General features: G+C 45.0%; 1 protein-coding gene across 3 annotated transcripts in view; it reads left to right on the plus strand.

Annotated features, from left to right (window-relative positions):
* Positions 1–18452: 18452 nt before the first annotated feature.
* Positions 18453–25293, plus strand: part of TMCC3 (transmembrane and coiled-coil domain family 3) — a 230458-nt gene continuing 223617 nt past the window's right edge. For 2 of the 3 annotated variants that reach the window (XM_074941901.1, XM_074941900.1), the window contains exon 1: positions 18453–18678. Coding sequence is in view for 1 of the 3 variants with exons in the window: in XM_074941900.1 (XP_074798001.1) it covers positions 18667–18678 (12 nt within the window). In the remaining 2 variants the exon portion in view is untranslated. Of the gene's footprint in view, positions 18679–19898; positions 20162–25293 lie in introns of those variants that run through there. The other variant, XM_074941902.1, reaches the window with a different exon arrangement.

Here is a 25293-nt window from a genome sequence, read left to right on the forward strand (position 1 = left end):
GAATCCACCCTCTGCACCCTCATTCAACCCCCTACCCCATTCATGCCTTATCAGGGGTAGGAGAACATCAAGGGTATGGGGGAAACGCACAACTTTTAAACAAATACAAATAAAATCAGAGTCCACAATTTTAAGGTCTGGTTGCAACTTTTCTGCATGCTAGGATAGTCTTCAGATTTTAAGCTTTCAGTTAAGAGAGAAAAATCTAAGAGCCTAATTCTCTTCTTACATATGTTTTTATTTCCTTTATTTCAATGGAATGACTCCTGATTTACACCAGAATAAATTGCAGGAGATTCAAGCCCTAATTTTCTGCTTTACTGTTACAAAGATGCAGCAAAGAACATAGTTTGTGTGTGGCTTCAAGGCTAAAATTAGATCTCATTCATACATTACATGAGAAATCCCCATGCCACTTCCAAAAAAAGACCGTCACATTTTATTACCCTTTTGAGATGTGTGGGTCGTAATTCCACAAATAAGTCTATGAACCAGAAACCATAGCAGTCGTGCTCTAGGAAGCCTTCAGGGGAAATGAACTGTGACTATATTTCTTTTTAAATGGCATGGTGATTTTTCACCTGTTATAAATGTAATCCTAATTCAGTTGGTAGTTTTACAAGCATAATACTTCATAGTTGACTGTCAAAATTCCTGCTAACTGTATATTTAAAATACAATGTTTTGTACCTTTCATGAAGCTTTAGGACCTGATTTTTCAGACACCCCCAATTTATACTGGTGCAACTCCACTGCTTTTGATGGAATTATTACTGTGTGAATGAGGCGAGAGCAGAAATCAGGCCTGTACTGTCTTGCAGACACTTCCAAACCAACCAAATATTACATTTAACCTATCTTTGACCATGATAAATATTATTAATATTTATTATCACCAACACTGTTTCGTGCACTATTGGGATTCCAAATTATGAGTTTAACGGAGAGCCCAATAGCCCCGTAATTCAGTATTTTTCACTTAGAAAGTACAGTGCAGCCAACGTGACTGTTACCTTGTCACTCACCACTTTTATTTTTTAATATGTTTGGTGTTTACGAAAAGTGTCTTCCAGATAGCTCTGGAGCTTGCACCCTCCTCTGTTTATCAGTGCCTGACAGGTAGTAGCACTACAGGTTGCTGACCTGACTCAAACATGGGAGACCCACTTCTAGTCCCAGGCTCCTCCACAGAGTTTACTCTGTGGGTTTGCAGTCAAGACTGACGTAAGGGGCCAATTAGTAAGATCTTTTTTGAGGTAGACACCTCCTCACTAGGAACTGTGCTGAGACCACCAACTCATTGCACGAAAGCCACTGAGCAGCTATCTGATGGTAACAACTGTCCAGCAGTCCTGAGCTACTCCATAACTGATCCAGTAGGATGAAAGTCTCTCTCACATTACCAGTCCCCCAAACCAATCAGAACCTCAGTCTGTTATTTTTTTTTTTTCTAATTATAGGTAGTAATGGTCATCTGTTCCTGGATTGACATCCTATCTCAGGATGTGCCTTTTGCTTCTTTTCCCTTACTGGCCATAAAACCACAAAGGCCAAATCATAACAACATAGGATGCTACAAGAGATTTATATGAATTTGTTCAGGCCTGGAAAATAGAGTAAAGTGTGTAGAAGCAATTGTTAAAAGTAACATTAAAAAGCACAGGGCAGGACCCATGGTGTTTAACTTACTGTTCTAATATTTGACTTGTACTGTGTATGCTACCAGCTTACAGACAAAAAAATTAACTTCCTGGCACATCCTGTGCTAAGGACAGCAGTTTTGCTTTCCAGATAGTAAATGTAATAGAACCAGGGGGCGTCAAACTCATTGGATAGAGCCACCCATGGCGTTCCATTGTACTGCACGTTGCCTCTACCCAGCCTAAATACCATGGGTAGCATACTGGGCTGAGTTAAAGGCCATAATGAGGCCAGCTAATAAATAGCTCTTGTCCAGTCTCTCGCTTTTGAGATGTTGATATTTTCAATGCTTCTAGCTGGTTTCAATTCATGTTGCTCAACTTTAAATGGAAACAAATTATGATGCTGAAAGACTTTTTATAATCTGAAGATTCTTAACTTTGTATTGGGTGACTGTGTGTCTGTGATGGGGTAGTCTGCCCTTTAAGGGCAGAAGTGCCTGCTGGTCAGTCCTCCTTGTTGCATGACATGACCCTTTAAGAGTTTGGGATACAAAAAGCCTGAGGAGATAGGGGGAGAGAGACACTGGGTCCCAAGAAAAAGTAGCATTTAGAAAGAATCTCGTTACCGGGACCTGAAGTGGGGCAGGCTGACCCTCTCACTCAGCCAATAAGGAATAAGCTGGGAGAAGGGGCCAATATAATTGTTGCTTCCTCGTAGCATGGTGGATGACTACAGTCAATGAAAGGAGTCCAAAGGTTTCTGCAGTGCCTTGAGTTAGCAGGGACTAGACAAGCCCTAAAGAGGGTATTTTTGAGTTAAGCATCACAAGTGCCTGAAGAAAAGTTATTGGCTTCCTTAGATGGGAAACTGAGGCAGGGGGTATGTGCTGTGCCAGACTTAACTCAGCAGGGAATGCTACAGGGCAGGCATGCCCTACAGCAATGTTGTCCTGAGATTTTGTGTATTTCTTTCTCACTACACTGAATTTTTTCTATTACACTGGAATCCGCAATGCGATAGGTCTGTTTGATCTGGTACTGTGTATTTGTATTTTCGCCTGTGCTGTGTGGTATGTCACTTATAAAAATTGTTAGTTGACATTTGATGGCTTTATTTGTTCTTGAAATTTAAAGAGACGTTGTCACCTCAAAACTGAAATGATTTCAGAAATGAAGCTGGAGGTACAAATGGTTTTTGGATATTACACCTGCTGCTGAGTGCCCTGGCTAATTTTGATTTTTACAGTTGCCTTTTCCTACTATTTGAAATGTTTTTGTCTTTTGTGTTGTTGAGGAAAGCAGAGGAAATTGACTAAGAAATTGGAAGAATGGGTTCTGGACAAGCTTGTGGTTTTGGCCTTGGAGGCCTAGTACAGCACCCCTATGAAGTGTCTGGTCTCTACTGCCTAATGAGAGAGAAACCATGTAAAATCATTCAACAGATCACTAAAAACAAGACATTGGGATTGCTCATGTGATTAAAGTTATGCACATGCTTAAATAATTTGCTTGATTGATAGCTATTTCCTAATAACTGCTAGACGCTGATGCTAAATGCTGTTACTAACATCACAGTTGCTGTGTTGTAATAATTTCGATCTCATCATGATTTGCTGCTCATTTTCAGATGGTTACAGTGAATGAATCAATACATCTATCATTTATTATCATTCCCATCTCTTTCATCAATTTCTCTTGCATTTTACTGATGACAGCAGCTTCTGTTCTATTCTGGTTAGGTTCTTATAGCCCTGCAGATTCTGGTGTATAACCAAATGACAACAAAATGGGTTAGTGAGACAGTACATTTTTGCATTTATTTGTCCTACAAATGAACTTAAATACACATTTCTATTTTAATGTAATGTTTATTTGACAGAGCTGATCACTGTTTTTTCTGCTTAAATTAGCTTCAACAAAAATATTCACTTAAATGTGATATTTTCTTTTTCTCGCCAACAGGCGGATCCAAGGAATGAAAAGTCAATCACATAATCCCTGTTAGACTGCTGCCCTTTTTTCTGATTATTAACATGTTTGCTAACTCCTCTAAATTCCATGCAAAATAGATAAGCAAACAGATCATTTTAAGCCAATCTAGCTGTCTATGAGTGAAGTAACTGAACAAATAGGGTGTGTATGGAGTGGCAAGTACCATTGCTTTATCTCCTGCTCAACATAATCAGTTGCAGGATCCAGGACACAAATGTAACTGGATGTCTGAAAAGCATTCAATGCAAGAGAGAGGTTTTAATGCAAAGGGTCTTAGTGAAATTAGCGTTTGAGGATAACTTCTTATGATGGGTTATCTGCTATTCATGCCAACTCTATATGCTATTTCTATGTGACTAGACGTTCTTTTTCCCTTTACACTCATGGGATTCCTCTGCGTTCCCTACTGTATTTTGATGGCTAGTTGATCTGCGGTTTTTAGGTGAATGAACACAATCATGTTTCTGAATGGATGATTTGTTTTATTTATTATGACTAAGGACTGTAGCAGGCATCTCTTCTGGAGCAGTTAAAGATCACAGAGTCTTGTGCTACAGAAGTCAGGAGGAATTAATTGTAGCATCTTTTCTGTGGGTAGATAGATTTTAAAATATCCATTAAAAATATGGGCACTCAATGTCTGGTATTTAGATGTGTTCGTAACAATGCCTCTTCTCAAAGTAAGGCTCTAGTTTTAGTCTTCATGCGTGAAGCTTTGGATTGGCTGCAGTGGGAAACTGTATCAGTAACTGATAGCAGAATTTGGTTCTATGGCTCTAAAATGGTCAGACAAAGTGGCAGCAGTAGCAATAAAGCCCATTCAATAAGTAGTAGAAGGGCGAGAGAAACCAAACCTATTATGGTCCTGGACGTACGTGGGTGAATAAAAGGATCAACCCCCTCTTTTTTCTAGTCCTACGTCACCACGATTGCAATAGTATGGCCAAGAACAAACACTTGTTTGCTTTCGACAAGCATTTACACCAGAAACTTGATTGTAAGAGTTATGCTCATCCACTCAGGAAGAGAAACAATATCATGTGACTTGTGACCTAACACTACTAGTCAGCGTAGCTTGTATTCTAGATTCCCAGTAACACAACAGAGTGAAAGAAATTCATAAAAATATTGTCATTCATAACAATATTGAAATTCATAACAATTTTGAATGTTTATGGAAAATAAAATAGAAAAGGGCTACATTGGAATAGATAATTCATTATGAAGTTGCTTGGTTCTAACTTAAGCTATGAGTGTGAATAGCAAAACAAGTGAGACTATGAGACTAGTACCATACATTGAAATACTACAAATGTTAAAAAATAACTGTTCAAAGCACCACGGTGCCATTTACTAACTAATCCTCACTTCACTATTGTGAGACAGGTAGTTATTACTATCCACATCTTAAAGGTGGAGAATGGGATTGGGAGAGATTCAGTGACTTGCCCAAGTTTGCACAGCAAGACAGTAGCAGAACTGGGACTCAGACCCAGCTGCTCATGGATCTTAGCCCTGTGTTCGGCCCAGGAGAAAAAGGACCTCATTTCCGAAACTACCACTGATTTTGTTTTCATTTGTTCAATCAGTCAATAGCTCACAAGCAAATTAAAATACAGTTTGTTGATACAGCTAATATGTAGTGTGAAATAAGAGGAAAGAACTAAATCAATTTAATCATAATATCCTCTTTTAAATGTTTGTAGCATTTGACTCACCTACACATGAATGGAAATACAATAATTCACTATTAATAAGTGATTGAATTGTCAATCTTCATTGCTGTTTAGTCATTCTAATAAATGAAATTTCAGGCTTTTCAATCCTAGTTTATAAACACATGCCTAATCCCATCTCTTTGCTTATTTAAAAATAAAGTAAGTGTGCACGCATGCTTGTGCATGCAATATAATTTGAGGATCATCAGTGTTCTCCTTCTGTGTACAGAACATAGAACAGGGGTGGGCAAACTATGGATCCGGCCCATCAAGGCTTTGGACCTGGCCTGTGGGATTGCCACCCCCGGGGCGCCGCAGGCCTCGTGCCGCTCCCAGAAGTGGCCGGCACCACGTCCCTGCGGCCCCTGGGGGAGGGCTCTGCGCACTGCACCTGCCTGTGGGTACCTCCCCCGAAGCTCCCATTGGCCAGGAACAGGGAACTGCGGCCAATGGGAGCTTTGGGGGAGGTACCCATAGGCACATGGAACTCTCTGTTCCCCCCACCCCCAGGGGGCGCAGGGACATTGTACTGGCCACTTCCTGGAGCAGCGTGGGGCCAGGGCCAGGGCCGGGGCAGGCAGGGAGCCTGCCCTGGCCCTGGTGCGCATCGCTGCCACCCCAGAGCCACTCCAGGTAAGTGGCACCAGGCCGGAGCCCTCACCCCAACTCCCTGCCCTGAGCCCCCTGCCTGCACCCCAACCTCTGCCGCACCCTGCACCCTTCCTGCGCCCCAACCCCCTGCCCTGAGCCCCCTGATGCAACCCTTCTGCACCCCAACCCCTTACCCTGAGCCCCCTCCCGCACTCTGCACCCCGCAGCCCTCCTCTGCCCAACCCCTTGCCCTGAGCCCCTTCCTATACACTGCACCCCCTCTCACACCCTGCACTCCATCCTGCACCCCAACCCCCTTCCCCAGCCCTACGTTCATGGCCCTGCAAACAATTTCCCCACCCACATGTGGCCCTCGAGCCAAAAAGTTTGCCCACCCCCGACATAGAACAAGACAAGGGTCACGGCCTTGAGGATCTAACAAACTAAGCTCGTGTCTGTATTAGGAAAGTTGCACTGCTGTAATTAAATCGATTTAAACAGGAATCAGGCACTGTTATTCCTTAATAAGAGTGTCCACACATGCAGTTACTCAGTAGTACTCAGCTGTAGCTCACGAAAGCTGATGCTCAAATAAATTTGTTAGTTTCTAAGGTGCCACAAGTCCTCCTTTTCTTTTTTCAGTAATAGCTGTTTCTGAATTACTCCATGTGTAGACAAGTCCTAAGGGTGTTGCAGGCTGTGGTTCTAAGATATAGACCGAGTGCTGCTTTTGCTCTCAGCCCATCTCGTACAGAAAGTGCGTGCCTAGGGTCTTAAATAGTCATTGGGCCAGAGAGAGTGAGAATGACTCTATAGCTCAGGGGTTAGGATATTCAAGTTCCTGTCCCCCTGCTCCAATGAGCAGTTACTTATACACAGTGGAACAGCTTCAGCAGGAGGGGGAGAGAGAGCCTTGCTTCAGAATAGCCTCTCTCCACCACTCAAATCAACCCAGGATTTTTAAAAAGATGACAATAGCTACAGTTCACCCAAGCCGTCAATACAAAAGAGAAAACAACAAGATTCATATCAGAATATTGGAACACACAAATAACCCTCTCACTGGAAAAAACAAAAAGGTCATTGTCAAGATCTCTTGTTTCTATAATGCAGTAAATCTACACAGTGTTTTACAAAACAAGGAAGACTACGTGTTAAGAGTTTACAGTCTAACAGAGAGAAGGTCCTGGGAGGTGAGGGACCCAAGTTCAATGGCCTTCTTCACATCAGGCGGAGGAGGGATTAACCCTGAGTCCCCCAAGTTTTGGGTGAGTGCTCTAACCACTGAGTGCAAAGTTATAACAGCAGCATGGGTAGCACCTCCTCCTCTGGCTCCAGCTGGTTTAATGTGGATTTAAGCATGCTGTGAGTGTGAGCGTGCCAACTACGTAGGCAGGAGAATGCCTAGCTTGAGGATCCCTCTGGGGCACAGGCATGAGATTAAGTCCCCAGGCTCTTGACTAAGGCACCTGGGTGCATGCTCGCTTAGCAGAAACTTAGGGTCCATTTACTTTGCAAAAAAACCCCACGTGGCAGAGCCCAGGGCAAGTGACTTGGGCTTGCGTTGCATTGGGCATCTAGGTCCTTTTGTGGATACTGAAGTCCAGGTAAGATGGTTATAGATAACTTCATCATGCATGCAACGTACAGCATGGCAAATAGGTGGAAAGTGGGACTTTGTTTTTCATTTAGTATGATATGTTTAAATAGGTCACCTAGACTAGACAGGTGAATGTTTGAAAGGCCTCCCACAGGAGCTGAAATTCACCTAGTGCAGAGAGCCAGAACAAGGTCCCTACCCCATTTCCTTGGGCCCACTTGGGGTGAGGAGAGTTTTAAGGGGCCCTGAGTATGGATTCCAGCATAGCTATTTTGGTAACAGCACTTTTTTTTTATAATGTCTACATTAGGAGGGTTTTGCTGGTCTAACTATGCTGGTAGTGGTATAGTTAAACTGGCAAAACTTTCTAGTATTGCCTGAGCTGAGAAGGAGGCACAGCGGCTCCCCAACAAGAAGCTTAAATGGAGTTTGCAGTGTGTTGGGTTTTTTTAAAAATATATAAACCCTTAAACAGGCATTTTAAAAACATATGTGAAAAATAAGTCAGACTGAGTGTCTCTCAGTAAACAAGCAGGGATGACCCCCGCTCACCCTCAAAATTTTAGGACAATATCCTCAAAGTAAAGACTTTGAGAACGTAACACTCTCAACGAAGGTGATGGTTATGGTTCACCGGCTACCGGTAGGGTTCACCCTCTCTGAACCATCACATCCCTTTGCTGCTTGGATTTCTTCCCCAGTTCTCTCGAATCTGTTGCCCTGCTTTGATTTTTGCCTGTTAAATTGTAAATTCTTCAAGGAAGGAAACATGTCACCTTAATTATTTTCTAAAACATTGTGTAAATTTACAGTGCTATAGAAACAAGGATGATCTGACAAAGACCTTTTATTTTTCCAGTGAGAGGGTATTTGTTGTTTTCTACCATTCTGTTGTCAATCTGGTTGTTTTCTCTTTGGTATCTATGAAGTCTAGATATTAGTGATAGTCATCTTTGTTTAATTCTGGGTTGATTTGATCGGGTGGACAGAGGGTTTTGTTCCCATAGCAACATTTTTCTATGAGACTTGCAGGAAGAGGACGAGTTTCAAGTGTTTTGATTGTGCTTATATTGTACTTGAAAGGCTTGTGGAGCTGGGCAGCCTCTCACACTGTGATGTCAAGCTACAAGCCTCTGACGGCCACTCTGTTTACACAGCCATCCATAGGCAGGGACACACCCAACTGAATTAATCTCCCAGCCACTCATGAGCCATCAATAGGGAGGCTTCAGCCAATTCCCCCCAGCTCTCCAGTCTTGCAGAACTGTACAATCTTGCCCTGGTCAGAAGCCTGGCCAGTGTAAGCTTGGTACTGTTTGCCACTTCTTCATAGGAAAGTGGACATGCACCAGCCTTTGTAACCTGAGCTGAGATTCCCCCAAGCACTTCAACCAAAACACACTGGTTTAATAAAATATAAAACAGATTTATTAACTTCAGAAAGATAGATTTTAAGTGATTATAAGTAGCAGGCATATAGATCAGAGTTGGTTACCTAATAAAAATAGAAACACAGCCTAAATTCTAACTTAGCAAGATTTTAATCAAGCGGTGTCTCACCCTAATAGATGGTACAAACAGGTACGGTTCCTCAGTACACAGAATGGACCACTTTCCAGCCTCAGACCAAACTTCCCCCGTTCAAAGTTTTTTTCTTGCAGATGTTTTTCCAGGTGTTGAGATGGAGGGCGGGGGAGGGGTGAGTGAGGAGAGGCCAAATGATTGTCTCTCTTTCTCTCTCTCTCATACTTTCTTCCAGTTGCTAGAAAGATCCTTGCTCTGATGTGGCTTAGTCCGCCCCCGTGGTGTGTGTGCCTTCTCCAAGAAGCCTCTTGCATAGTGGATTGTGTGTTGATGGCCAGACAGTTGTTAATGGCTCAGTGATGGCTGCTCCTTTGTTGTAACTGAAAGGCTGGTTGTGGGCATTTCCAACCTCACAACATATTTCAGTAACATACACAGCAATACTTCACACACAATGATAGTACATACAATCCAACAGGATATTAATGTTCAGCAGATCAAGACTTTTAAAGTTATACCTCACAATGCATATTTTTGTACAAAAGTATCAATTATGACAGTGGTGAATATGGGTTACTCTGAGGTACACACCTCCTTAGTTTACAGCAAACGCGTTAGTCACTGACTAATGCGGAGGCAGTGTGCCCAGGGTCCTCTTTAAGTTTTAACCATACAGCTCCCAAGTATTGCAAACATTGCAGCATTAGCCACATGTACTCTTGCGAAGTTCTGTGCGCCTCTTAACACTTTGTAGATCAGTCTGATGATCTCAAAAGTTAGCAAGTGTGCCTTCTCTGGGTTGCTAAGAAGCATCTTTTTGTATCAGTGCAGCATTGTTAACCCTTCTGCTATTCCAACTCATTTTAACTAAATGCAGATATTAGTGGTTTCTAGAGTGTAGGTATCTTGGTATTTAGCCATCAATGCCACGAGGTGGTGTGCATCAGTTTCCCCTTCCGCCCAGCAGACCAGGTTTATTACGGTTTCTCTACTGTGCCAAGCTTCAAGCCTGTTTACAGTTATTAGTTGAGAAGAAGCATTGCCCTAAGGCAGGGGTCTCAAAGTCCTGGCCCGAGAACCTCCCTGCTGCAGCCCGTGTAGGAGAGATGCAGACAGACACACTGCTGGCAATCTCAACTACAGAGGACCCTCCCCCACAGCTCCCATTGGCTGGGGAAGAGAGACAGAGATATCATCACTAGTTGCTGGGCGGAGTCAACCATGGAGGCGGCATCACTTTTTTCCCCACAATGAATACAAGTCAAACTACTGACCACAACTATCCGATGCCCACCTTTGTGCAATCCTGAAGGTTTCAACTGCTCAGTCAAACATCCACAAACTGACAGAACTGAAGCATTGCCAGGTGGCTGGCCAACACTAAAAACTCTCTGGGAGGCAAAGAATTGTATAAAATTGTATGACAGTTTTATTATTTCTAAGAAATTTGAAATAAAAAATACAATATAAATGTTTTCTTTTCTGAACACCATCTTCAGTGACATTATTGGCCCACTGGGAGGATTTGAGGACTGACACTGGCCCTAAGGTAAATTGAGTTTGAGACCCCTGCTCAAGGCTTCTTAACACAGGGTGTGTTTTTATTTACTACTCCTAGCATGTCCAAAAGCTTTTCCCAAAAATTGTGTACATTGCACCTTTTCAGAGGATTTACCATCAGTACCAAATTCTTTGTCGTAAAGTTTACCATTAGCATTAAATTTTTATCATGAGATTTATCAGTAACACCAAATCCTTCATCATAGGTAGATGTTTCCAAATATTTTTATCGTACCACGCCTTCTGTTTAGACAGTCTGGTTTGTTCAATACCCATTGTGTCTTCCAGCTCCTTCCTGAACCTTAGCATGTGTTCATTTACTCATTTTTCTTTCCTTTCAGTGTCCCCTTCAGTATGTGTCCTCAATCCAATCATATAATTGGGGCTTTGGCACTCCAGGGTCTGGTGCTGTAAGGATGTAAGGGGATTCTGCATATGGGCTTGCCCTCTGTGGAGCTGTCTCCCAAAACCCCGGGCTATGCACTTGCAAAAAAATCCTCTCCCCTGATCACCATTCCCAGTACCGGGACCTTCCCCCCATCCCTTTTTCCTAGAGGGTTGTGATCTGTGCTCGCTGGGTAAAGAGTTTCTACTCTTTGGTCAGATGTATCTTTTCCCAGCAGCTCTGCCTCAGCTACTTTGTGTCTTACCGGCCAGGGGGAAGACCCCCTCCCTTCTGCCAGCTGGTCATTTGAATTCTCACAAACAACCACCACCTGGAAACTTTCTGGACTCAACCAACTCCTTGGCTATCACAGGCATGGGAGCTGCATCTTGACTTAAAGAGACAATTACTTTTCACAAGCATGTCAGGACCAGTGTGTCCTGGAGAACTGGGACCTGGAGTGGAGTACCCTCTGTCACTCTATTCTCTATCCCCGAAGACTCAGCTGTATGACTGATCCCCCTGGGGAGGTCAGTTACACAGTTCCCTGTCTGTACCAGTGTTCTAGGCTGCATGCCTGAATGCACAGGCACTGAATCAGCCACTCTGTCCTGGGCTTCCTCTCCCAAGTGACCAGTGAGGAAACATCCACGTGCTCCCACTAGTCCTTCCCCCGTTTCCTTCTCTGGGCCCCCCCTTTAAGACACATCTCTCTATGCTCTCTAAAGTGGGATCTATGCCTTGTTCAGCTGCAATGTGGTAGCAGCTAACAACCTAGACAGTTTTCTTAGTGATAGGCACCCTACCTCCTTCCTGAAGAGATGTTGCCTTCAGCTGTAGTGCAGTTGCTGGTCTCAATCTCCTCCACACCTGGAAGCATACTGCTTCCCTCTACTGCAGAGGAATCAAAGAGTCTTTCTCCCTTTTCTTCAGCAGTTCCCGAGACTTTACACTTTTCCTCAGGGGTCCCAGCATAATATTCCTTCTTGCTACGGGCAAACACCTTAAAAGCCTGAGCCACATAGAAAAAATCATTTTCAATAAGCATGTCAACAGGAATATGGTCCACTACGCCCACTGTTAGAAACTGATGGTTTAGAAAGTATATTATGTGCATTTTGGCCAAAGGCACAAGAATCCTGACACCTCATACTAACAAAGACTCTGCCCTTTATCCTGGTAATATGTCACCTTCCTGAATTACACTCTGCTTAACCACAGAAATTTTTGCACCTGTGTCTTCCCATCCTAATTATTCCTTGCCATTAATCTTGACAACCTTTGTGTGCTCCATGTCTCGTTCTGCAGAGGCAAATCCACAAAACCAGTATGATAAGTGCCAGGCACCTGTTAGGTTTCTGAGTTGAGGACAGCAGAATTAACAAGAGCTATTAGTTGCCTGCTTCCTCCCAGCATAGGGGATTTATTCTTCAGGTGATCAGTAGAATTACAAAAATAACGAGGAGTCCTTGTGGCACCTTAGAGACTAACAAATTTACTTGTGTATAAGCTTTCATGGGCTAGAACCCACTTCATCAGGTGCATGGAGTGGAAAATACAGGAGCGGGTATAAATACATGAAAAGATTGATTTGCCTTACCAAGTGTGAGGTCAGTCTAACAAGACAATTCAATTGACAGCAGGATACCAAGGGAGGAAAAATAACTTTTGAAGTGGTAATGAGAATGGCCCACTTCAGACAGTTGACAAGATGGTGCGAGTAACAGTAGGGGGAAATTAGGTTCAGGTTTTGTAATGACCCACCCATTCCCATTCTTTATTCAGGACTAATCTGATGGTGTCCAGTTTGCAAATTAGTTCCAGTTCTGCTGTTTCACATTGGAGTCTGTTTTTGAAGTTTTTTTGTTAAAGAATTGCCACTTTCAGGTCTGTTATTGAGTGACCAGGGAGATTGAAGTGTTCTCTCACTGGTTTTTGAATGTTACAATTCCTGATGTCAGATTTGTGTCCATTTATTCTTTTCACAGGAGATTGGGGTTGGGGATTAGAGGAATGGTTTTGGGGAGGTGAGTGCCCAGCCTCCCAGTGACCCTCCTTTTTCCCCACAGGTGAAACAGGGCCCCTGCTTCCTACAAGATTTAAATCCCTCTTTCTGTGGTTTACTCTCAATGGATGCCTCGGTTTGCTCAAAGTAATCAGCTAGAGATGCCATCTCATCCACAGTTTTCATCTTTTTGTTCCATAGACACTGTTTCATGTCATCTTTACACATGCTTAGGAAATGCTCCTGAGCAACAAGGTCAAACATTTCTTCAAAGCTTGCAACCCCTTTCCCCCCCACATTTTCCCATCAGATCTTTCATCCTGTTTACATATTCCCCATTAGTCATACAAGCATTTCTCTTAAGATGCCTAAATTTCACCCTATATGTTTCAGGGGTAATCTGAAATTGGTTTAAAACTGTTTCTTTGAATGTAGAGTAAGCTAAAGCATCCTGAACTAGAGTTTCATTTAATATATTCAGAGCTTTACTGGTTAACTTTGGAACCACAGTGGGGATATTTTTGTCTTCAGGATCACACGTATTGGTTCTGCTTTTCAAGTAAGTCCATTTGGTGTGTTTTGTCCTCTCTCTCTTTCCTCAGGCTCCTTGGTTTTCAGTTCTAGGGCATGCTGATGTGCCGCTTCTCTGACAGTCTTGGCTTCCTTCTCCTTTAAGTCTCACAGGTGAGCCTCAATCTCCAGCAGCTTTAGCTCCAAGATTTGCTGATGTTCTTTCTCTTTTTCTGCCACCTGCAGTCTGTACAGCTCTAACTTTGCAACTGCATCACTCTCGCCCATCTTTCTGCCTTTTCTGTTCCTACCTCCCTTTCCCGAAATAAGCAAACAGAAAATAAACTTGTAACCTTCAATTTGACTGTTCTGAGCCACCACACTTAAAGTCTCACTTAAAATCTCTACACCAGTGTATGAAGTGGAAATCTCACTCAGAACAAGCTGTGCATTTCACCCTGCTCTCTGTGGTAGTGAATATGGGGGTTCCAGGGTGCTACTTTGAGATACAGAGTGTCACAATGTAAAGACCAGGGGAGAGAGTCTCAGCTGGTGAAAACTGTCATTACTCCACACAATGGAACTATGACAATTTCCATTAGCTGAGGATCTGCTCCAGGTGAGGCATCTCAGCTAATCAAAGCTCGGCTCTGGCCAACCAACAACGAGCTGTGTTGTTGCTTGCCACCTTTCACTATGGGCCCTCTCCACCCATGAAGCCCACATTCTGCCATCATCCACCCCTGTTCCTGAAGTAAGGAGTAAGTGCTTAGTTCGTAGTCTTTTTTTTTCTTTTTTTAAATACTCTTTAGAACTCAAGCGATGCTAAGGGCACGATAGAGAAGGCACCTGTGTTTTAATGACCATTTCTGTAGAAAAAACAGACGCCCAAAGGTCTGTGACCCACAGCCACTGCAGCTGTTTTCATTCCTCCTAATTATTCTGTTCCATCCTTTTACAAAAGTGTTAACTGAATTAGCCTTATCTGGAAAACCATCTGTAAAAGGGAGGCAAGCCCCTAAGTGACAGAATGTGCAGCAGAAGGGAAAGCGTGTGTGAGAACTCATGTCAGAACCAGTAATGTCAGCATATTCAGGGACAGGTGCACATATAGTCCAGCAACGCTACTGCTGACCACGGGTCAGTGAATGGTCATAAACTATAACAGGTGGCATTTTTGAAAGCACCTAAGCGACTTTGGAGCACAATCCCATTGTATTTCACTGGGACTTGTGCTCCAAAGTCCACTTCAGTGCATTTGAAAACACCACTTATATCTTTAACACAGTGAGATCTTGACAAAAGCATGGAGTCCTTTACTTTAATAGTTTACAGAAAGCAATCAAAGATCTCAGATGGGAGGAAAAGTGTCCTGAACCAAAGAGGATTAATACATAAACTGATAGGTTGCAGCAGATGATTCCTGAGGAGCCAGTGATCAGCATCTGATAATGCAGAGGAGCCAAGAAGCAAAAACCTCAGAGGCCAGTCTTGACCAGATCCAAGGAGAGCAAAATAGTATTAACCTAAGATGTAATGAGACAAGTCTGGGTCAGCATGAGAAGAGAAGCCCAGAGGATTTGACTGACCATCTATCACCTAAACATGGTGTCTGAGTTACAGTATTATATAGTAGTCTGTGATAATCTATTGGACCAGTGGCTCCCAAATTTGTTCCACCGCTTGTGCAGGGAAAGCCCCTGGCGGGCCGGGCCGGTTTCTTTACCTGCCGTGCCTGCAGGTTCGGCCGATCGCGGCTCCCAGTGGCCGCGGTTCGCTGCTCCAGGCCAATGGGAGCCTGGACGGATGTACCGGCCGCTGCATTGACCTGGAGCCGCGAACCGCGGCCACTGGGAGCCGCGATCGGCTGAACCTGCGGACACGGCAGGTAAACAAACCGGCCCGGCCTGCCAGGGGCTTTCCCTGCACAAGCGGTGGAACAAGTTTGGGAACCACTGTATTAGACCTCTTCAATTACAGTTATGAAAAATGAGCCTTAAAGTAGACTGACTAGTCTAATTAATCATGATGTTTAGAAAGAGTTTTGTTAATCTGAGAAAATGAAAGATGACCCTTATTTAATATTTATATTGTGCAGTAAAGTTTCATTCAGCATGAATATCAGAGTCTGGCTCAGTACACAAAACTTATCCTCACTCAAAAAATAATGGTCTCTTCCTTCTTTTCAGCAAAAATTTAATAGCTGAGTCCTGTAATGTTTCCTACTGTGAAGACTTCATTTGCTATACAAAATACATCACAGAGCGCTTACTAGTTCACTGGTATTATCAGTCACTTAAACAAAACTGCTCTTGTCAAATAAATGAATAAAATGCATTTCATAGTGACTTGCCCTGACTTTTGTTGTGTGTTTTGCTAGACCGCAAATTTGCAGAATTAATTAAATTGCAATAGGTCTCCTGTGTATTCATGTGAATTAGTGAAATTCTGCTGTAATACATGGTGTTGAAATTATTATTATGGAGGATACTGCCAGACACTAATTTAACCATAAATTCCTTTATTAAATCTGGAGGCTGAATGGTATTTATACAATTTCTCTAAACATGTCTAAAAGGCTAAAAAATAAGTGATTACTACATCTAAACAGTAACAGGCATTCATAAGTATTTGATCAAGATACTCATGAAAGGGCTAAACCCAGGCATGCTTAGCCCCAGGTTGGTCAGCTCCAACTTGGTCAGGTAGGTATTAGAAATGAACCCTTCAAGCACTTACCCTTTTATACCTTGTAACAAACAGCTGGAGTAATTGCCAATTGATAACTTTAGCTACAAAACAGAATTGGGGTCACTACTCTTTCAACATGCACATTCCTCCTTTCTAATTAACCATCCTTGATAATTGGGGCTGCTCTTCTATCTTATCAGTTACCTTTCAAATCCAGTTTTTCTAATTAAGCCATATTCTTTCCTAACAGATTGCTAACAGACCTGCACTTTACATGAGCTACAAAAACATATATTTTTATTTTTAAACTAATTCAATCTTTATATTACTTAAACTACAAAACATTTTTCTTCCTTCCTACACATGGGAAACTTTATAGCTTACTATATTACAGGATGAGACACACATCATGCAGTGTGCGTGACTGTGATGATACAATGCATTGTTACAATGTGTGACAGCAGTCTAAAATGCTTGCTTCTGCCCTTCCAATGCACTGACACAATTTGTTACTTTTATCCTCCACCATCAGTAACTGGGCATTTGTATGCACATGATGGGTAAGCGCTGATTAGATAAAATAAGCAATGATTCACGGCCATACACTGGAGGGCAAGAGCCACAACCTTTAATTATCATTTGAATTTATTTTTTAATCAAGGCTGAATATCTTTCTAAACTTCCAGATTAATTACTATTTTAACATGAGCACTTTTAACTCAGACAAAAGCATTATTAATAGTAAAAGATGTGAACTGTTCACTGAAATATTTTAAAGTTGTATTAGGTGCCATTTGTTTTGTTATTAAACTGTTACAGAAATGTAGAGTTTAAGGTCAGAAGGACTGACAGATCATTTAATCTGACCTCCTGTATATCACAGGCCAGCATCACCCAATGCTTGAAATTAGGCCAAAGCATTACAGCCCCCAGGAGACTAGATTATTATGTGCCAGAAGCAGAGAATAGGAGGAACTGAGCTGCACCAGTGCCTGAGGCTCCTGCAATGGCAGGGAATTCATTAAGTGAGCTATATCCTGATAACCTTGACAAGTGACCTGCACCCTATGCCATAGAGAAAGGCCACTGCCACTCTGATCTGGGGGGATATTCGTTCCTGACTCCACATAACTGCGTACATAATAAAAGTGATTTGTTTCTAGCTGATGGTGAAATGTGAAAACCTTTCGGTGCTTCTTGTCAGCAGGGACAGGCTGGGCAAAGGAGTGCACAGGTTTAGTTTCTATGGTCTCGACTCAAGAAGGTACTTAAGCAGGTGCCTGGCTTTAAGCCTCAGAAGTTGCCTTCAGCAGGGTGCTTGACTTCAGAGGGACTACTCCTCTGCTCTGGGCTAGGTACAGGGCCTAAACATTCTGCTGGAACAGGTAAAACTCTTTAGGCCAAATCCTCAACTGGTGTAAATCAGGGCCTCATTGAGCTGTATTTTGGCAGTGGGTTAGACTAGATGACCATTGCAGTCCCTTTTAACCCTATGGTTCCATGATCTGGTCCCATATTCTTTCCAGCAGGGCTGGCCCTAGGATTTTTAGGGCCCTGTATGAAATAAGAGATGAAGCCCCGCACCGGTGGGCCTGCTGCCAGCAGCACTTTACAAGAGGAAGCACAAGCAGGCAGCTCCCATCCATCCACGACCCCTCCCCTAGCTGGCTATCTTCTTACCTAACCCATTCTTGACCCTAGTTCTTCTCCTCCCTACGCCCCAGGCTGTCCAGCTAGTGCTCACTCCACCGCCTTCTCCCCTATTTGTCCAGCTGTTCTACCTGCCCCAATAGCCCCTAAGGCGCCAGCTGTTCTCTCCTTCCAAATCCAGGCTGACCCCTGCCGGGCGTGGCCAGAGGCAGGTCTCTGGTGGCTGACTGCAGAGGGTTTTGGGTGTGATCTGGGCGAGAGGGGAACTGAGCACTGCCCCTGCAAGGAGAGGGACCCTGCAGCCTCCTTCCCGCTAGATCCTCAGCTCCTCGTAAGCGGCTGAGCTGCAGCCGCCTCCCGGCTTCACCACCGGGGCCACCCCTGCTGCGGGAGAACAGGCGGCGTCTCCGCACGGGGCTGGCGATCTGCGGAGCAAAAACGCGGACCAGCATCTCTGCGTCCCTGGGTCCCCCCGGCCCCGTGCTTAGAGGAGCCCGGCGGCTGCGCGGCGCGGCTCCCTCGCGGCTGCAGTGTCAGGCTGGCCCAGGGTCCTAGAGCTGCGAGTCGGTGCTGATTGCAAATAACGGCGCCCTGCTTGCTTGGGCACCTACACGGGGGTGCCACACGCATGTGCGAGCGGAGCGGGCTTCGGGAGCGCCACTAGAGACTCCGGTGCCTGGGGATTCAATGTGCGCTCGCAAGATACCCCTGCAGGAAATGTGCCGCTGCCGGGCCAGGGAGTGAGAGGGCAGGGGAGCACATCGCCGGTGCGAGGAGCTCGGCCCAGGCTGCCCGGCATGCTGCGAAAGGTAGGAGTGCCCTGCCCCTGGCTCAGCGGGCTGGGATCGCTGCAGGGTAGGGAGATCCCCGGCCCCACGGCTGCCCGCCTGCGGGGGTGTCTGACGGACCGGGCACCGGCAGCCAACGAAAAGGGAGCCCAGCAGGCAGCTTCTGCCCGGATCAGGCTGACACGACCAGGACTCAGGGGTCTTGGCGCTGGGGAAGAGGGGGTAGCTGCGGGAGATCTGGGCGCTCTGCCCCCCCGAAACGTGCTCACCGGGGTCCTTTGGGGCCGAGCCCTCCTTTGCACGCCGAGTTTCCCCGGGAAGGCGCTCTCCGCGCCGGCTGCAGGCAGCCTGGGTCGGGGGGGTGTGTGGCGGGGGGTGGGTCTCCGGGCCCCGGGGAGGGAGGAGCGGGAGCGGCCCCGCGCGCGGCTGTGAGCGGCGCTGCTCACCCACCGCCAGCACGCGGGACTCTGCGCGGAGCGGCCTCCCGGCTGCCCTGTGCGGGTCTGGCCGCTCCGGGGCTCTGCTCCGCTCAGTTCAGCAGCCCAGCGTGAGCCTCTGCCGCAGGCGGCTTCCCAGGCGTTAGTGGCTCGGGCGCTCGGTTTAATGGGGTTCGGGGGGAGGTGTCGTTTCTACACGCAACTAACTCCGGAGTGAAGGAGCGGGGCACGGGGCTCTGCGGGGTGCAGTTTAACCTCAGGTCACTGCTGATCCCCAAGCGCCGTCAGGAGCTACCGCATCGCGTGTGTCTGGACTAGTCCCTCCGGGGCTGCTGGGTGGCTCCGGCTTGCCGCGCCGTGCTCGCCAGCCCTGGGGGGGGGAGTGTAAGTGGGGGCCCCCGTGGGTGCATTTTACGCATTGCAAAGACGAGCTTCCCCGGCTACTTCGCACTGGCTGAAGTTTCTGCGCCGTAGAAGTTTTGCGGAAGCCCTGGAGGGTCCGGCTCTGGGCCGGATAACGAGTCCCGGGGTGGGGGGGAGGGAGGCGGCGGGATAGACCCCCGCCCCCCGGCCTGGGGGTTGCCGGCGCTGGTTTTCCATAGCCAGCCTCCGCGTGGGCAAAGACGCACGCCTCCTGAGCGCGCTAAAGCGCGGGAGCCCCGCCTGCTCAGGTGGGGCTGGGGGGCGCCTCGTCCCCTCGCCTTTGCGCAGGACCCGCAGGGCCTCTTCTCCGCTCCCGTCCCGCGCTGCATCCCCGCTGCTGCCGGGCGCGCGACCAGCCCGAGCAGGGGGCACCCCGCTGGCTGCTTTAACGGGGGCCGGGAGCGGAGCGTGGCCAGGGGCTGCAGGGCCAGCGGGCGGTGTTTGTGGGGGCCCCCCTCTCGGTACAGCTCTCATCTGCTTAGCTGAGGCCGCAGCTGGAACCGTTGCTGGGCTGGCTTGGGCTGTTGGGAGCCCTGGTCAGGTGGGATCAGTCTGTGCGAGCTGTTTCCCGTGTCTGCTGGAGAACTGTGACCGCCGTCAACCTCGGAGGCCGGGGATTGTGCCTGTCTGCAGAGCGAGAGCAGGTGAGCAGGGCAGAGCCTGAGCATTAGCAAAGCGCGCTGTCTTCATAGCAGCCCCCAGTCTTGCAATGTGTCACTTCCCTCTAGAACAGCAAATGAGTTGTGCTATGTGAAATGCACCCGGTAAGCAAAGGGGGAGGGGAAACAAAAAGCAACGGGTTAACCTGCAGTGCTAATGCCACCATGCTAATCAGGTGAACCAGGGAGAGTTTCTCTGCTTGCTGCACAGTTAATCCTGGTTTTAGCCTTAAACTCCCCCCTGCTGTCCAAACAAAAACATCTGGCCTGGGTTGGAGATGCATTAAGCACTAGAGTAGCTTGCCTGGCTGGAGGTGTGGGTGAGAGCCTGGCTTTGCCTTAACTCAGGTTAGTAACCCACCAACTGTGCAGTGAGGAACCAAGCTGAATCACTCCAGTGCCTTCCCATATTCCCAGTGGTCTGAAACAAGTGTGTGTGGGGTCTGTTGTCATCTGGGCCTAGCAGTTCTGGTAAGAGGGTCCTTAAAGGTGGCCCTGCTGAGACCTAGCTTGATTTGGTATTTATGTATTGAGCCAGGCCTGTGACCCAAGCCTCGGCACCCCGTCCCCTACTTTAAGCACTGACAATTCCCCTGGAAGTACAGGACTTGTTCTCCTGCAGTTGACCCAACTGACTGAGAGAAATTTCTGGAACATTTTTGCAAGAAGAACCATGGAATATGCCCCCATGGTGCCTATAGAAATAGCGAGGACCCAGTATTGTGGGTAGGACTTTATGGGGACACTCACACCCAGGCTAGGCTAAGTTGGGTGCTCAGACCTGGATGCCAGTCACCTGTGTTGACTATGCAGTGTAGACCTAACCAGAGGTTTGCTTAATGTGAACTCTCCAAAATCATCAGAGGAATTAATATTTTTATAGAACTAGTTCCGTACTTAAACTAGGAGATTCACATTATCAGAGATGAAAGTGTTGGGGGTCACTAAAGCTATAGTAAACCCACAAGTCTGATGATAGTGAAACTTTCCCACTCACATCTGAAGCCTCTTCCAATTAGTTCCTTTTAGATTTTAGTTGCCATGACTGCAGGTACTGAAACTGATGTTACTTTTGCAGGGTCTGAGTCAGCTTGGCAGCACATGCTATTGCTTATGGCATTTAGGAAGCTTGAGAATGTGAAAAGGGCTCTACCTCCAGGCCCCACAGCTGGCTAAAAATCTTACTATAAATGGGAGGCAAATCCAGCTGGTCAAGGGCTTGGCGTGGCGTGATTGGAGTTGGTGAAAGCTGCTCCTGTGAGTGAATTGCTGGGTAGGAGAAGATAAGGTCTTGAAGCAGCCATCTGCAGGGACTGTTGGGGCGTGGCCTTTCTGCATGTGTCTGTTGTTTGTTGCACAGCCACAGATTATTTCATTGTTGTAGTAGCTCATGCATGAAGAGATTTCAGGAAATTGGACAGCTCTCCATTGCTCATGCTGTGCAATAGATGCTTGCCAGCTAATGCCATTTACTTCAACATGCACACAACGCGCATTTTACTGTTAGTGGAGAAGGAGAGAGGTAGAGAAGAATAATGTGCAGGTGTGAATTGCAGCTTGATACTGCTGCATGGCTGTCCTCTCTTTTGGGCCTGATCCAAAGCCTATTAAAGTCAGTGGAGTCTTGTGATTTGATGATCGGGAGCTTTGGATCAGGCCCTTACAGCTCTTAATTTATTTTTCTCAGTTGTCCCTCCTTATCGATGCAAGTTTAACTCTGGGCTGTCCCAAGCTGGAGTTCCCATAAGTACTGAAAATTGGTTACATCAGGAAGCTGATAGTGCAAAAAGCATTATTAAAGATTCATAGATTCATAGATATTTAGGTCAGAAGGGACCATTATGATCATCTAGTCTGACCTCCTGCACAACGCAGGCCACAGAATTTCACCTACCACTCCTACAAAAAAACCTCACAGCTATATCTGTGCTATTGAAGTCCTCAAATCGTAGTTTAAAGACTTCAAGGAGCAGAGAATCCTCCAGCAAGTGACCCGTGCCCCATGCTACAGAGGAAGGCGAAAAACCTCCAGGGCCTTCTAATCTGCCCTGGAGGAAAATTCCTTCCCGACCCCAAATATGGCGATCAGCTAAACCCTGAGCATATGGGCAAGATTCATCAGCCAGATACTACAGAAAATTCTTTCCCGGGTATCTCGGATCTTACCCCATCTAATAACCCATCACAGGCCATTGGGCCTATTTACCATGAATATTTAATTACCAAAACCATGTTATCCCATCATACCATCTCCTCCATAAACTTATCGAGTTTAATCTTAAAGCAAGATAGATCTTTTGCCTCCACTGCTTCCCTCGGAAGGCTATTCCAAAACTTCACTCCTCTGATGGTTAGAAACCTTCGTCTAATTTCTAATCTAAATTTCCTAGTGGCCAGTTTATATCCATTTGTTCTTGTGTCCACATTGGTACTGAGTTTAAATAATTCCTCTCCCTCTCTGGTATTTATACCTCTGATATATTTATAGAGAGCAATCATATCTCCCCTCAACCTTCTTTTAGTTAGGCTAAACAAGCTAAGCCTAAAGGAGTGATCACATATCCATTTGGGCTTCATGATCTACTCTTTCTTGTTTCCTCATTTTGTGGTGGTGTCGCATGCTGTGCTATGCATTTAGGGCTCAGTTAATGTTATGCATTTAAGCTTTGGGTAACTACAGCACCTATTGGTAGCTGAAGCTGCAAAGCAGTCTATTGAATTCAGGACTGTCAGTCATTAAACCTTTTCTGTGCCTGCTGTGCGGTGATGATGAAGGTATCCTGGTGTCTTCTCCAGCACTTTTCTCTGTACTAGCCTGGAGTTTGATGGTTGCACTCAGTCTGGCAGTGCATAGCCAAGGCAAAACAAACAAGATGATTGAGGCTATCTATTTTCATTGTTTGTTTTTACTTTCCTAGCTTAGGGCAGTTGACACATTCTGCTTCACTTCCTTCATTCTGAAAAGGCACCCTCCGCTTTTACAGAATCCTGAAATGTGCCAGTAGTAACCTATTTTACAAATCCCTCCAGGGTGCATTTTGTATCATTAAAGTGTGGCTCATGGACAGATTGGACAAGAGAGCTCTAAAAGAAAGCTCACTAATTCTAGCCTGTCAATGTGATTAATGTGGAGCAATTAATTCATTTGTTGAATTTCTCCTTTCCTCCCCCCCCCCCACCTCCCTTTTTCCTAAGAAAGAAATGCAACTTTAGGCCCTTAACTTTAAATTGTGAACATCAAAGTCCAGATCCTGGGTTTGGCAAAGTGAACTGCATGTAGCACCGGGGGGAGTTATGGGTTATGTCAAGGTTCCTTCCCCACTCTGAACTCTAGGGTGCAGATGTGGGGACCTGCATGAAAAACCCCCTAAGCTTATTCTTACCAGTTTAGGTTAAAACTTCCCCAGGTACAAACTATTTTACCTTTTGCCCTTGGAGTTTATTGCTGCCACCACCAAGCGTCTAACAAATATATAACAGGGAAAGAGCCCGCTTGGAAACATCTTTCCCCCCAAAATCCTCCCAAACCCTACACCCCCTTTCCTGGGGAAGGCTTGATAAAAATCCTCACCAATTTGCATAGGTGAACACAGACCCAAACCCTTGGATCTTAAGAACAATGAAAAAGCAATCAGGTTCTTAAAAGAAGAATTTTGATTGATGAAAAAGTAAAAGAATCACCTCTGTAAAATCAGGATGGTAAATACCTTACAGGGTAATCAGATTCAAAACATAGAGAATCCCTCTAGGCAAAACCTTAAGTTACAAAAAGACATAAAAACCAGAATATACGTTCCATTCAGCACAACTTATTTTATCAGCCATTTAAACAAAACAGAATCTAACGCATATCTAACTAGATTACTTACTAGCCCTTCACAGGAGTTCTGACCTGCATTCCGGTGTTCTGGAGGGTGACAAAGTTGATGATGAACAACTGCGTGAAGAGCCTTTCAACAGATCATGTTCTTTTTAATAAATACTTTTGGTTCAAGTGTGTGGTGTCAGAGGAGGGCTTACGTTTAGAGCTTAGATGGTGTCATTACCTTTCTCTCCTGGGTTTAGGCTGGGATTTTTGGTGTATTTTATTGTATTTATTAACAGAGCCGGTCTTTTTACAATTTAAATAGAGAGAAACTTAGTACATACACAATTATAAATTGGCCTGTGGAAGTCCCCCTACCGAGTTGCTTTCTTTGTTTGTGATAGTGATCATATATTGTGGTTACAGCTTTTCTTCTTAAGTCTCACTCTTCTGCCTTGTCAGCTGATAGTGTCAGTCTTTCATTGTCTTGTGATTAGATCCAGAATTCTGCTTTTCTTACATTTAGATGCATAATGTACTTATTAGTTGTCCTGTCAAAACTCTACACAATATTAAGATTTCTCCTTTTTTTTTAATCCCATCTCTTTCCCCTATTTTAATAGCTTGACTTTAAGTTTAATTTTAACTGTTGTTGAAGGAGTTTCTGCCTTCCTTGGTATTCAAAGAAAGTTCTCAAACTACTAGGTTTGGTGGTGGGTGATGACTCTCTTCCAGCAAACTCAGAAGTCTGGTGGAACTCTTTTGAAGTAGTTATCTTTTTCCCTTCTACCATGTAAGACTCTGACTTGAAGATATAGTTTTTCTAGTACCAGAATTTCCCACACTCTTTGATACAAATTAACAGATTTGGGGAAGTTACTCCTTTTCCACCACCTCGCTATAGTAAGTCTAGCAGAAGCTAGAAAATGAATGATAAATTTTTATGGCTTTTATAAGATGCATAGTTTTCAGGATAATTTAATAAAAATACATTATCTGACAGGGGGATAAAGGGGTGTCAGCTTATGGAGTCTCCGACAGCTTTCCAAAAGGTCTTAATTTTTTGGCACATCCCCCATTTATGGAGAACTCTTCCCCTTTTCATTACATTCTCTCCAGCATTTGCTAATCCCTGTACTGTAACTTAATTTTAATTTTAAGGGTAGTTGGGTACCACTGATAAAAGAAAACTACATTAAAATTCTATTAATGTGTTTAAGTGTGGGGACCATGGTGCCATATGTTCTCTCACACCTCAGTTGGTGTCTGTCAACTTTCCATCATTTCATGAACATAGTTTTGTCCTTTACAG

The sequence above is a fragment of the Natator depressus genome, chromosome 1 (genome assembly GCF_965152275.1).
Source record: "Natator depressus isolate rNatDep1 chromosome 1, rNatDep2.hap1, whole genome shotgun sequence".
NCBI lineage: Eukaryota > Metazoa > Chordata > Testudines > Cheloniidae > Natator > Natator depressus.